We start from the raw sequence: 12,963 nt of genomic DNA, 5'->3' as shown, positions 1-12,963 counted from the left end.
GCTATAAAAAGGAGGCCCCTTGCCATTGAGCTTAAACTTAACTCGAAATGCACTCATTGAAATGTGAGAAGTTTGCCCCTGTTTCTTAGTGGAATGTTCATGGGCAAAATTTGCATTTGCAAGGCTGGCTACATTTGTGAGGTACTATGCCATATAAAAACTTCTCTCCAAAGAGGTGTCGCACTGCCGTTCGCCGTTGGGACTCGGCTATAAAAAGAAGGCCCGTTGCCATTGAGCTTAAACCTAAATCGAAATGCACTCATTGAAATGTGAGAAGTTTGTCCCGGTTCCTTAGTGGAACATTCAAAATTTGCATTTGAGTCTGATTCTATGCAGCCACCTTGTAATCCTAGTCGAGTAATCATGATGAAATTGGTGTGTAGAAAAAATGAACAAAATATTATCTAAATAACATTCGAATGAGCTTGGCATAAAATTTAGCTTGGCATCGTATAAATTTAGATTAATCATAAAATAAGATCAGAATACCTAGGGTCCCCTTTCCTTTTTTTGAATTTAACACTTTATTCGCCTTATTAAACCAATTGGATGAAATATTTAATTGCCTTAAATTTCAAAATCCTAAAAAGATAATATGAACAAAATATGCATATATGGGTTGCCCAAAAAGTAATTGCGGATTTTTCATATAGTCGGCGTTGACAAATTTTTTCACAGCTTGTGACTCTGTAATTGCATTCTTTCTTCTGTCAGTTATCAGCTGTTACTTTTAGCTTGCTTTAGAAAAAAGTGTAAAAAAAGTATATTTGATTAAAATTCATTCTAAGTTTTATTAAAAATGTATTTACTTTCTTTTAAAAAATCCGCAATTACTTGTTGGGCAACCCAATAGTTCATAAAAGGAAAAGCAAATTCATAAATTCGTAAAACAAGAACAAAAAACTGAAACAGTGACTTGACACTAAATACTTTTTTAAATATAAATTTTTTTTTTTTTTTTTCAAAATATACCTGAATTAAAAAAAGGGTCATAACAACCCTAGCTTCATAAATTTTGAGACTTTAACTTTAAAAAAAATTGAAACTATTTAAAAAAAACATTAATCCTAAAATGCCTCCTCAATGCTTTTATCCCCTGCTATTTGTGTTCGAACGTAGACAAATACGTTGTAGTAGTTTTCAAAACCTATCGCTTAAGAAATAACTAAAATTGAACTAAATTCTATTAAAAACATAAAAAGAAAACAAATCACAGCTTTAAAACATAGACATAAACTTCAAATCGCCAAAAAAAAAGAGAAGTTTTGTGACACATTTCTCTTCTTCTTCTTTTTTTTCGACTTTACATTCGGCTGCAGAAATTGTACAGTAATTGTTTATCCTCAAAATGATAAACATTGTTAATGTGACGCAGGACTCGACCATTAACCAAATGTTTGGCATAATGAACGGCTTCCATGCGATCCTTGGACAAGCCCACCTCAATGAGCCAATCAACAAATTCGCAACCGTAGAATACTTTGCGATAGGTTTTAATGCGCCATCTGGAAAAAAAACAACAGCAATTATTTAAAAATAATAAAAAAAATAAATAAAATAAAAGTTTTTTTTTAATAATTATGGAAAATCTTATCTATTGGGTTGCCCAAAAAGTAATTGCGGATTTTTCATATAGTCGGCGTTGACAAATTTTTTCACAGCTTGTGACTCTGTAATTGCATTCTTTTTTCTGTCAGTTATCAGCTGTTACTTTTAGCTTGCTTTAGAAAAAAAGTATATTTGATTAAAGTTTTTTCTAAGTTTTATTAAAAATGCATTTACTTTCTTTTAAAAAATCCGCAATTACTTTTTGGGCAACCAATAGAAACAATTTAAGAGATTATTGTTGTTATATACGTAGGTGGTTCCAAGAGTAGCCGATCTGATATATAGATGGCGGTAGTGGTAACACCTATAAAGTATATATATTCTTGATCAGCGTAAAAATCTAAGACGATCTAGGCATGTCCGTCTGTCTGCCTGTTGAAATCACGCTACAGCCATTAAAAAAAGAGATATTGAGCTGAAACTTTGCACAGATTTTTCTGTGCATAAGTAGGCAAAGTTCGAAAATGGGCTATATCGGACTATATCTTGATATAGCCCCCATTTAGACCGATCCACCGATTTAGGGTCTTAGGCCCAGAAAAGCCACATTTATTATCCGATTTTGATGAAATTTAGGACAGTGGGTTATGTTAGGCCCTTCGACTTCCATCTTTAATTTGGCCCATATTGGTCCAGATTTGGATATAGTTGTCACATAGACCGATCCGCCGATTTAGGGATTTAGGTCCATAAAAGCCACATTTATTATCAGATTTTGCTGAAATTTAGGACAGTGAGTTGTGTAAGATCACTCGACATTTTTCTTCAATTTGGCTCGGATCGGCTCAGATTTGAATGTAGCTACCATAACAGACCGATCTCTCGATTTAAGGCTTTGGGCCCATTTAAGGCGCATTTATTTTCCGATTTCGCCGAAATTTGAGACAGTGAGTTAAGTTAAGCCCCTCGACATACTTCTGCAATATGGCACAGATCGGTCCAGATTTGGATATAGCTGCCATATAGACCGACCTCTCGATTTAAGGCCTTGGGCCCATTAAAGACGCATTTATTGTCCGATTTTGCTGAAATTTGGGACAGTGAGTTGTGTTAGGCTCTTCGACATCCTTCTTCAATTTGGTTCACATCGGTCCAGATTTGGATATAGCTGCCATATAGACTGATCTCTCGATTTAAAGCTTTGAACCCACAAAAGGCGCATTTATTGTCCAATGTCGCTGAAATTTGGGACAGTGAGTTAAGTTAAGCCCCTCGACATACTTCTGCAATGTGGCACAGATCGGTCTAGATTTGGATATAGCTGCCATATAGACCGACCTCTCGATTTAAGGCTTTGCGGAGTCGGTACCTTCGTTTTCAACCATAAAATATTGGGTGGCTAAGTTTACATGGGGCCATACACGAAATGCCATGACGAACCCCGAGTGGTTGACTTGTTGAGACGTTCAAGCCAAAAATGGCGGCAGCCCTTGCCGATAAAGGTTTTCATCGGGGCAATGCGGTAGCGGCTCCCATGGGATTGTATTTGAAGAACGCCGATTAAAGGCATTTTGAAACAAGGGTTATACATCACAGAAATTTGCAAATTCGCCCCTGAACATTTGTTGTTGTAGCCCCATTTTCATGTGGGGCTGGCGATCCTCGTCAAACTCCTGTATGTGAGCTAGCTCGATCCGGTCCAAAGGACCGATCGCCGCGGGAACAAGGTGGCTATTGGTTATTTAAAGGCGTCAATAACTCGCCTTGTCATATCAAGTATCAAAGGCACTCAGTTTATGTATGCAAGAGCCAGTGCCGGCCGCCTTTTACTGAGACTCTCCGCTCGATGCCGCTGATTGTCCGGGACTGCAGTTGCAGCTACTCCAAGTGGAGCATTCCACTATCCACAACCTGTGAAGTCGCTCGATTGCTTCCAACTAAGCTTCTCATGATAACCATATACACCACACAGATCGGACCTCAAAGATCCAGCCTGAGTGGTGCTCATAATTATCCCGTGCAACAAAGGATAGGTCCCAGCACGGGAGCACCACACAGGCTGGAACAGTCTACATCGAGTAATAGTCTTTAGGCTGTTTTACCATTTCTTTGACAAACAAACTGTCTTAGCTAGATATTGAGGGTCTTAGAAGACAAACCAAAGCTTACCTTCGATCTTTTGCAATATCCTTTTTGCAATTCTCCAGATGATGAGTTCTGAATTGTTCGCATATATGCTTTGTCTCTTGGCTAACCTGTGACCAGTGTGGTAATGTAACAATATTAGCACCATACCTAAAATATAGAAAATTAGTATCATCCATTCTTGCTTTCTAATTGTTCTTGCCGCGTTAAGCTCACCATATTTTTCGCCACACTTTAACCAAAGGTTGTAGTAACTCTCCTGTATCTCCTATAAACACAGCCATTACAATTAAACTTTGACCAAAATTCAAAAAAGCATCGAGAAAACTTAATTCCAAATAAATTCCAGACATGCCTTCCATAACCAAGGTCCATATGGATACTGCCAATCCCTGGAAAAACATAAAAAAGTTAATTGCCATGCAGGGATTTGTTTCTTTTAATGTTGTACTCACCACAAACATTGAGCAAAGCAATATGATCAGTAACACAATATGTTTGAGAGTTTGATGTTCATCTCCATCATTGGCTTGTTCTAGAGGCTCCAGATCACGACGTGTTTGATCCTCATAGCGTTCAATAATCGACTGGCAATTTCGTGAGGTACTAGCCCCACAATTGAACGAGGGACTACAAAGGCCGGCCCGAACATCATGATTACTGAAACAGATAGGCATAGGAAGAAAGTTGCAAGATGTAAATGTTGTAAACATTTTAGAATATAAGAAAATATTAATACAAGTATTTTGTTATTTATAAGTTTATACACTTATACTTAGGTTAGGTTAGGTTTAAAAGAAGGTGCAGATATTAATCCGCCCCATGCCACTATGGACATACACCTAAACCAGTAATTGGCTTGTTGTGCGCTCTAAAAACTATAAAGTAACCTCTAAACCAGTAAGGAAGGGCAAAAGTCGGGCGGTGCCGACTGTATAATACCCTACACCTACCCTATAAGTAAAATGTAGGACCTATATCCAACCAATTTTGATGGACCTCGGCGAGCAAATATGTTCAAACTGTAAAAACTACGGTTGACAAATGACAACATTATGGCAAATTACCCAAAATCTGACGAACATATATATGGAAGCAATATCTACTTCTGAAGCGATTTCGAGAAAAACTTCTCAGATAATGCAGTAGTCGTCATGGGAAGCGTTGTGCAAAGTTTTGTCAAACAATGCGCTTGCAGTGGCTCTTGGAGAGAAAATCTGGCCATATACATATATGGCAGCTATATCTAAATCTGGGCCGATTTCTATGAAATTCACCAGTTATATTTAGAGTCATAAGAAAAATTTCGACAGAATCGGTTTACAAATGACCATTTTATTGCATTATTACTGCAAATCGAACGGACATACATATATGAGAGCTATATCTAAATCTGAACCGATTTTGACCACACTCTATGTATATTGTGGTAGTCGTCAAGGAAAGCGTTGTGCAATATTTTGGCAAGATTGGTCAATAAATGTGCTTGCAGTGGCTCTAGGAGTGAAAATCGGCCGTTATATATATATGAGAGCTATATCTAAATCTGAACCGATTTCCATGAAATTCACCAGTAATGTCGAGAGTCGTAAAAAAATCCTTCCTGCCAAATTTCGAGAGAATCGGGTAACAAATGACCATTTTATTGCATTATTACTGAAAATCGGACGAACATATATATGGGAGCTATATCCAGATCTGAACTGATTTTTTCCAATTTCAATAGGCTTCGTCTCTAGGCCGAAAAACATGTCTGTACCAAATTTTAAGACGATCGGATGAAAACCGATCTGAGTGGATCGGTATACTTATCAATGGGTCTATCTCTCATCCTTTTGAGTGTTATAAACTAATTCACTAAGTTATTGGGTTGCCCAAAAAGTAATTGCGGATTTTTTAAAAGAAAGTAAATGCATTTTTAATAAAACTTAGAATGAACTTTAATCAAATATACTTTTTTTACACTTTTTTTCTAAAGCAAGCTAAAAGTAACAGCTGATAACTGACAGAAGAAAGAATGCAATTACAGAGTCACAAGCTGTGCAAAATTTGTCAACGCCGACTATATGAAAAATCCGCAATTACTTTTTGGGCAACCCAATATAATACCCTGAACCACAGTAGTGGTGTAGGGTATAAAAAGAAAATTTTAAGTTAGGAAATTCCGTACTACTTACAAATTCCTTAATTGTTTTCAATACCACTCCCTTTAGTTGGTTCAAGTCTGGTATTGTGTGTCCCCAACTAAGTACCGGTATCGGTTAGACGCGAAAGCCGGGCAATGACATAGAAAATGCTCCAACGTCTCATCATCTTCCCCGCATGCCCTACACATGCTATCATTTACCGCACCGATTTTACATAAGTGGGCTCAAAGTCCCTATGTGTCCCGTTATGATACCAATAGCTACACTGATCTCCTTCTTGTTTCCTTTCAGTAACAACCTCGTCTTCTCACGTTCTGGATCCCCCCATAGGATTTTCACCGACCGTTTCGCTGTTCCACAATGTTGCATGCGCATTCGTCGCTCACTTGCTTAACTCGGACTGTGTCGACCCGAAAGATTTCGGGTCAACCAAATTTATTGACGGCAGTCCTCTGGCCTTCACCGCCAAATCGTCTGCCTTTTCATTTCCCCTTACTCCGTAATGGCCCGGCACCCAAACAATGCGGATTTTGCCATCCTCAGAGAAGGCGTTAATCTCCTTCTTACACTGCAAGACTGTTCGTGACCTTACCGTCCTGGTTGTTATTGCCCTTGGCAATTTTACTGTCGGTAAAGATGTCTTGTAAACATCTTTTACTGTCGGTAAAGATGTTTACACTCGACGTCCTCGCGTTAGCACCACACCACTTGACGCATTCCGTGGTCGCCCGGATCGCCGCCTGCAGGACCGTATTATGGTCAGGCAGTCTTAAACATATATTAGTCCCTGGTTCTCAATGTAAACCCCCAGGCCCACTTTGTCCCCTAGCTTTCATCCATCCGTGTTACATGATTTTCCAGATGGCAATACTTGGGTTCCGTCAATCCAAGACTGTGCCGATGGCAGCAGTGCCTCACACTCGACTTCAAGGTTCATCCCAGGTATCCGATCGGAAACCTCTTCCCTTCCTTTCAGGTTTCTTATCGTCGCCTCGACTATACCGCGATGGTATGAGCTGCTCCCATTCTCAATTCATTCTCCCATTGCCTTAAGTCTCATAGCCGCAGTGGCTGTCTCCCAAATAAATCTGTAAGTCAATGGGTCGCAAATCTAGAATAGTCTCCAGTGCTCTAGTGGGCGTGGTCCTCATCGCTCGGCCTATGCCAAGACAACATGTTCTCTGAACCTATTGTATGGTCCTTATGTTGCACTTTTTCTCCATGGCAGTCCACCAAACTACTGAGGCGTAACTATGTATTGTTCTAATCACGCTCCTGTAGAGCCTATGAACTATCCTCCGATTCAGGCCCCATTTCGAGCCTACGTCCCGTCTACACAGTGCCCAACATCTGTGAGCCTTCTCAGTACGCTCCTGAGTGTGTCACTTCCAATTCAGTTTCCTTATACTTACTATCCACTACTTTTTATACAGTGTTGTTTATATTTGTATACCCTCCACCATAGGATGGGGGTATAATAATTTCGTCATTCTGTTTGTAACTACTCGAAATATTAGTCTGAGACCCATAAAGTATATATATTCTTGATCGTCGTGACATTTTATGTCGATCTAGCCATGTCCGTCCGTCTGTCCATCCATCCGTACGTCCGTCTGTCTGTCGAAAGCACGCTAACTTTCGAAGGAGTAAGGCTAGCCGCTTGCATTTTTTGCACAAATAATTCTTATTAGTGTAGGTCGGTTGGGATAGAAAATGGGCCATATCGGTCCATGTTTTGATATGGCTGCCATATAAACCGATCTTGGGTCTTGACTTCTTGAGCCTCTAGAGGGCGCAATTCTTAACCGATTGGAATGAAATTTTGCACGACGTGTTTTGTTATGATATCCAAAAATTGTGCCAAGTATGGTTCAAATCGGTCTATAACCTGATATAGCTGTCATATAAACCGATCTTGGGCCTTGACTTCTTGAGCCTCTATAGTGCGCAATTCTTATCCGATTGGAATGAAATTTTGCACGACGTGTTTTGTTATGATATCCAACAACTCCGCCAAGTATGGTTCAAATCGGTGCATAACCTGATATAGCTGCCATATAAACCGATCTGGGATCTTGACTTCTTGAGCCTCTAGAGGGCGCAATTCTTATCCGATTGGAATGAAATTTTGCATGACGTGTTTTGTTATGATATCCAACAATTGTGCCAAGTATGGTTCAAATCGGTCCATAACCTGATATAGCTGACATATAAACCGATATTGGGTCTTGACTTCTTGAGCCTCTAGAGGGCGCAATTCTTATTCGATTTGGCTGAAATTTTGCATGAAGTATTTTTTTATGACTTTCAACAACTGTGCCGAATAAGGTTCAAATCGGTTCATAACCTGATATAGCTGCCATATAAACCGATCTGGGACCTTGACTTCTAGAGACTCCAGAAGTCGCAATTATTATTCGATTTTCCTGAAATTTTGTACGACGGATCCTCTCTTGACCATGAACATACATCTTTATTATGGTCTGAATCGGTCTATAGCCTGATACAGCTCCCATATAAATCGATCTCTCTATTTTACTTCTTGAGCCCCCAAATTCTTACTCGAATTGGCTGACATTTTACACAGGTCTCCGTACCGGACCATATCGTGATACCTCTCTAACAGCAGCTTATCCTTTTTTTGCCTAAGAAGAGACGCCGGAAAAAGAACTCGACAAATGCGATCCATGTTGGAGGGTATATAAGATGCGGCCCGGCCGAACTTAGCACGCTTTTACTTGTTTTATTGGGTTGCCCAAAAAGTAATTGCGGATTTTTTAAAAGAAAGTAAATGCATTTTTAATAAAACTTAGAATGAACTTCAACCAAATATAAATCCGCAATTACTTTTTGGGCAACCCAATATATAAAAACATTTTTTTCTCCATAACAAACTTACTGTTCATCTAATTGTTCATCTGCTGCTGTTATATCACTATCCTTGGAATCCTTTTTATTTTGCTCCAAATTACGTTTATTCAGCAGATCTTCAATATCCACCACCACTGTGGTTGCCGGACTAGTTGTGGTACTCGATGAGCAACAATTACCATTGCCACAACCACCCTCATTACTGACTCCAGCATTGGCAGCAGTTGAGCTATTACAACCACTTCCAGCAGCATTACCACTTCCTACACCCACGGTATTTGGTAGCATTTCATCGTCATCAGATGAAGAATATGAGGCATAACGACGTCTTTGGTGCACATTGCCACTGGATGATAAAAGATTTGCTGTTGATATGGTGGATTGCAAGTCGGAGTTTTCTTAAAAAAAATGAGCAAAAAGTTAGTCAAAGGCTTTGTAAAGAAGTACAAAATTGCAATCTACCTGATTCTGGATTTGATAGCTCACGTGCATAGGTCAAATATTTCTCATAGCGTTTCTTGTAACGCTGGTGCATAACCAAACAGCCAACAGTTACTGCAAAGAAGTAAAAATATTTGAAATTTTTTAAACAAAGGCATACAACTTTAAAAGGGTTTTCCAAAATATGGACTATCCTTCAGATTGAAAACTTTATTTGTACATCATTTTGGAGCTAAATAGACCAGTTTTTTTTTAATTGTTGAAAACTTAAAGAGAACTCCTTAGATATAACCTCAAAGAACTTAACATGTCTGGAATGTTATGATCAAAGAAATTATTCTCAAGTTTGACAACAATCGAATAAAGTGGAAATTTTAGTCAATAACTCTTCAACAAATAATTTTCTCATCATGATCGTTGTATTAACAGGTAACATTTTTTTGAATGAATACTTCTTTACCTATGAAACACATCACCAACAGGAATACCGATATAGCTGCCTGGGCATTTCCATACTGAAAGCTGGGGTTGTGCTTTTCTCCCGACATAACGTTGCTGTCGAATGCTACCAAAAGGCCGGATATCAATGTTGGGACACCCCAAGCAAAAACAATCTGCAAAGCATATGAATTGAATGTGAACTTTAAGATAAAGAAGCTATTTACAATAAAAATGAACTTTTATGAATTTAAGATGAAAATTTTTTTTCGAGAGGAGAGTCTCGATGAGGGGTCAGGTGGCACTGGCTCATAATCAAATACTGAGTGCCAATGATACTCGAGATGACAAGGCGAGTTATTGGCGCCTTCAAATATCCAATGGCCAACATCAGCGTCTGTTCGAAGGTTAGGGGCGGCTGGCGGCGAGCGTCGGATCTTGGAGCAAGCAGCTCGCCACAACGAAGGATACATGCAATCCCACAAACCCATGCGGTTGGGGCGCTGGGTCAGTAACCCGCCCCCGGAAAAAATAGAACTACTATGAAAAACAAAGGAATAGTAAAAATGGACCCCCCCCCCCCAACGTTGACGACCAACGCAAACGAAAAAAGGACCATGATTTGCGGATCTACACCTGAAATGTCCGCACTCTTTATAGAGAAGGTGCAGTATACGCGCTGGCGGATGTATTAGAGAAGTACAAGGCAGATATTACCGCCTTACAGGAAGTGCGATGGACTGGGAATGGCGTCACTACAACACCAAACGGTGATGAAATTTACCATAGCTGCCATAACACGAGGCATGAATTTGGCTTCGGATTTGTGGTTAGTCGGAGACTGACACACCTAATCTGCAGCTTTACTCCGGTGGAGAGACTAGCCACAATCCGCATAAAAGCCAAATTCTTCAACATTCTTTGTGCCCATGCCCCGACGGAAGACAAAGACGAGCAGACCAAGGATATTTTCTACGAACGCCTAGAGAGAGAATATGACCGCTGCCCCGCCCATGATATTAAAATCGTTCTGGGAGATTTTAATGCGAAAATAGGAAAGGAAGACATTTTTGGTACAACAGTCGGAAAGTTTAGCCTCCACGAGATAACGTCCAGTAATGGGTTGAGACTGATAGATTTCGTAGTAGCACCAGATTTCAACATAAAAATATCCACAAAGCCACATGGCTGTCACCCGATCAAAACACGAGAAAACAAATTGATCACGTTGTGATAGATGAAGGGCATTCATCCAGCATGTTAGATGTATGATCGATCCGTGGAGCGAATATATATACGGATCATTACCTTGTTGCAGCAAAGATTCGCACCCGTTTAAACATGGCGAGGAAAGTACGATCCGACGCTGCACGGAAGCTGGACATTGAAAAGCTGCAGACACAACAAATGGCAGCGGCATACTCCACTCGACTGGCCCCCACTGCTTGATGAAAGCACTCCTTGTTCCGATGATATAATGGGGCGCAGTGGCAAACTATTGCCCATTCCATGGAAAATGCCGCGAAATCCGTACTTGGGTACCGGAAGCCTCCTCCAAAAAACCCATGGTACGACCAAGAGTGTCGAGATGCTACTGAAGCCAAGAATGCGGCATATAGAGCAACTCTGCAATCAGTAGCAACGCGCCAGATGAAGGAGAGGATTGGGGAGAAAAAGAAGAGAGGAGAAACGTCTATTCCGCAGAAAGAAAAAGGAAATGGAAAGACGTGAGTGCAAGCGAATTGAGATGTACAGGAGTCAGAATAAAGTCCGGAAATTCTAACAAAGAATTAAACACCAAACCGATGGCTTTGGTGCAGGCACATCCTCTTGCAGAGACAAAGAAGAAAATCTGGTAACTGACACAGACAACATGTTGAGGATATGGAAAGAACATTTTACCCAACTGATAGTGCCCGATGCTGGCGGCGAAGAGGATACCGCAGAACCAATCCCTGATGGTGGTAGAGAAGGTTTACCTCCTAGTCAGAATGAGGTCCAGGTGGCAGTGACCTGACTAAAGAACAACAAGGCAGCAGGAGCCGACGGGTTACCCGCTGAACTATTTAAGGCCGGAGGCGACAGGAGGCAGTTTATCTGCGCAATCTGGCTAGAAGAACGCATACCCGATGATTGGAACCTCAGCATACTATGTCCCGTACACAAGAAAGGAGACAAGACGGAATGTGCCAACTACAGAGGAATAAGTCTCCTCCCCATCGCATACAAGATACTCTCGAGCGTACTGTGTGAAAGATCAATGAGATAATTGGGCCCTAAAAAAACTAAAAAACTGCGTAGTTTTAAGTCTCCCAACATCCGACCTAAATATGGTTCTGATCGGACTATATTTAAATATATCTTCCATATAAACCGATCTGCGATAAGGGGACTGAAGCCTATAAAAGCTTTATTTTTTAACCGATTTCGCTGAAATTTGGAATAGTGCGCAGTTTTAAGCCTCCCAACATCCGAACCGAACTTTAATATGGTTCAAATCGGTGGTTTAGACCAATATTTTGTTCTACAAAATTGAACAGTGACATATATTGGGTTGCCCAAAAAGTAATTGCGGATTTTTTATAAAGAAAGTAAATGCATTTTTAATAAAATTCAGAATGAACTTTAATCAAATATACTTTTTTACACTTTTTTTCTAAAGCAAGCTAAAAGTAACAGCTGATAACTGACAGAAGAGAGAATGCAATTACAGAGTCACAAGCTGTGAACAAATTTGTCAACGCCGACTATATGAAAAATCCGCAATTACTTTTTGGGCAAACCCAATATATTAGACCACTCAATGTCCGTGCCGAATTTGGGGTGCTTAAGTTATCCAATTTTCATCGGATTGTGACGAAATGGGGTTTACACATATACCCTTGGTGGTGGGTATCCATAGTTCGGCCCGGCCGAACTTAATGCCTTTTTACTTGTTTTTATTGCAGACTCCACAATGCATTCGGGCTATGTTCAGTCTCTCTATTTCTCATGTTTGCTTGTTGGTTTGCAGAAAAAGAAACCTTGTTAACTAAATACAAAAAAAGTGGCTGATCTGTTGAGTGTGGAATCCTCACTTCAGCGATACGCCAAGTAAGCTCCACTATTATCAAAATTATGTGTTGTATGAGTTCTATCTGCATATTTGCCCATAAACATTAAGGGGCAAACTCCTCGCATATCAATGAGTGCTGTCCGATTCAAGTTTAAGCTCAATGATGAGGACGTCATTTTTATAGCCGAGTCCGAACGGTGTGCCACCTCTTTGGGGAGAAGGTTTTACATGGCTCCATACCAAATGGTATAGTACCTCCCAAACTCCGCCAGCATTAGGAGGAGATAACTACCGCTGCAAAATTTGTCTGATGTTCTA

At 40.1% G+C, this 12,963-nt stretch overlaps 1 protein-coding gene across 1 annotated transcript in view; it reads right to left on the bottom strand.

Moving 5' to 3' along the window:
* Nucleotides 1–766: 766 nt before the first annotated feature.
* LOC106094057 (integral membrane protein GPR155) overlaps nucleotides 767–12,963 on the bottom strand; it is a 78,363-nt gene continuing 66,166 nt past the window's right edge. Inside the window, exons 8-14 of the mRNA XM_059363635.1 lie at nucleotides 9,613–9,766; nucleotides 9,174–9,266; nucleotides 8,740–9,109; nucleotides 4,149–4,353; nucleotides 3,910–4,085; nucleotides 3,718–3,843; nucleotides 767–1,505 (exon numbers count right to left, since the gene is read on the bottom strand). Of these exons, the coding sequence (XP_059219618.1) occupies nucleotides 1,304–1,505; nucleotides 3,718–3,843; nucleotides 3,910–4,085; nucleotides 4,149–4,353; nucleotides 8,740–9,109; nucleotides 9,174–9,266; nucleotides 9,613–9,766 (1,326 nt within the window). The 3' untranslated portion in view covers nucleotides 767–1,303. The remainder of the gene's footprint in view (nucleotides 1,506–3,717; nucleotides 3,844–3,909; nucleotides 4,086–4,148; nucleotides 4,354–8,739; nucleotides 9,110–9,173; nucleotides 9,267–9,612; nucleotides 9,767–12,963) is intronic.

The sequence above is a fragment of the Stomoxys calcitrans genome, chromosome 1 (assembly GCF_963082655.1).
Source record: "Stomoxys calcitrans chromosome 1, idStoCalc2.1, whole genome shotgun sequence".
Lineage (NCBI taxonomy): Eukaryota > Metazoa > Arthropoda > Insecta > Diptera > Muscidae > Stomoxys > Stomoxys calcitrans.
This window is presented reverse-complemented; position numbering and strand designations above follow the sequence as displayed.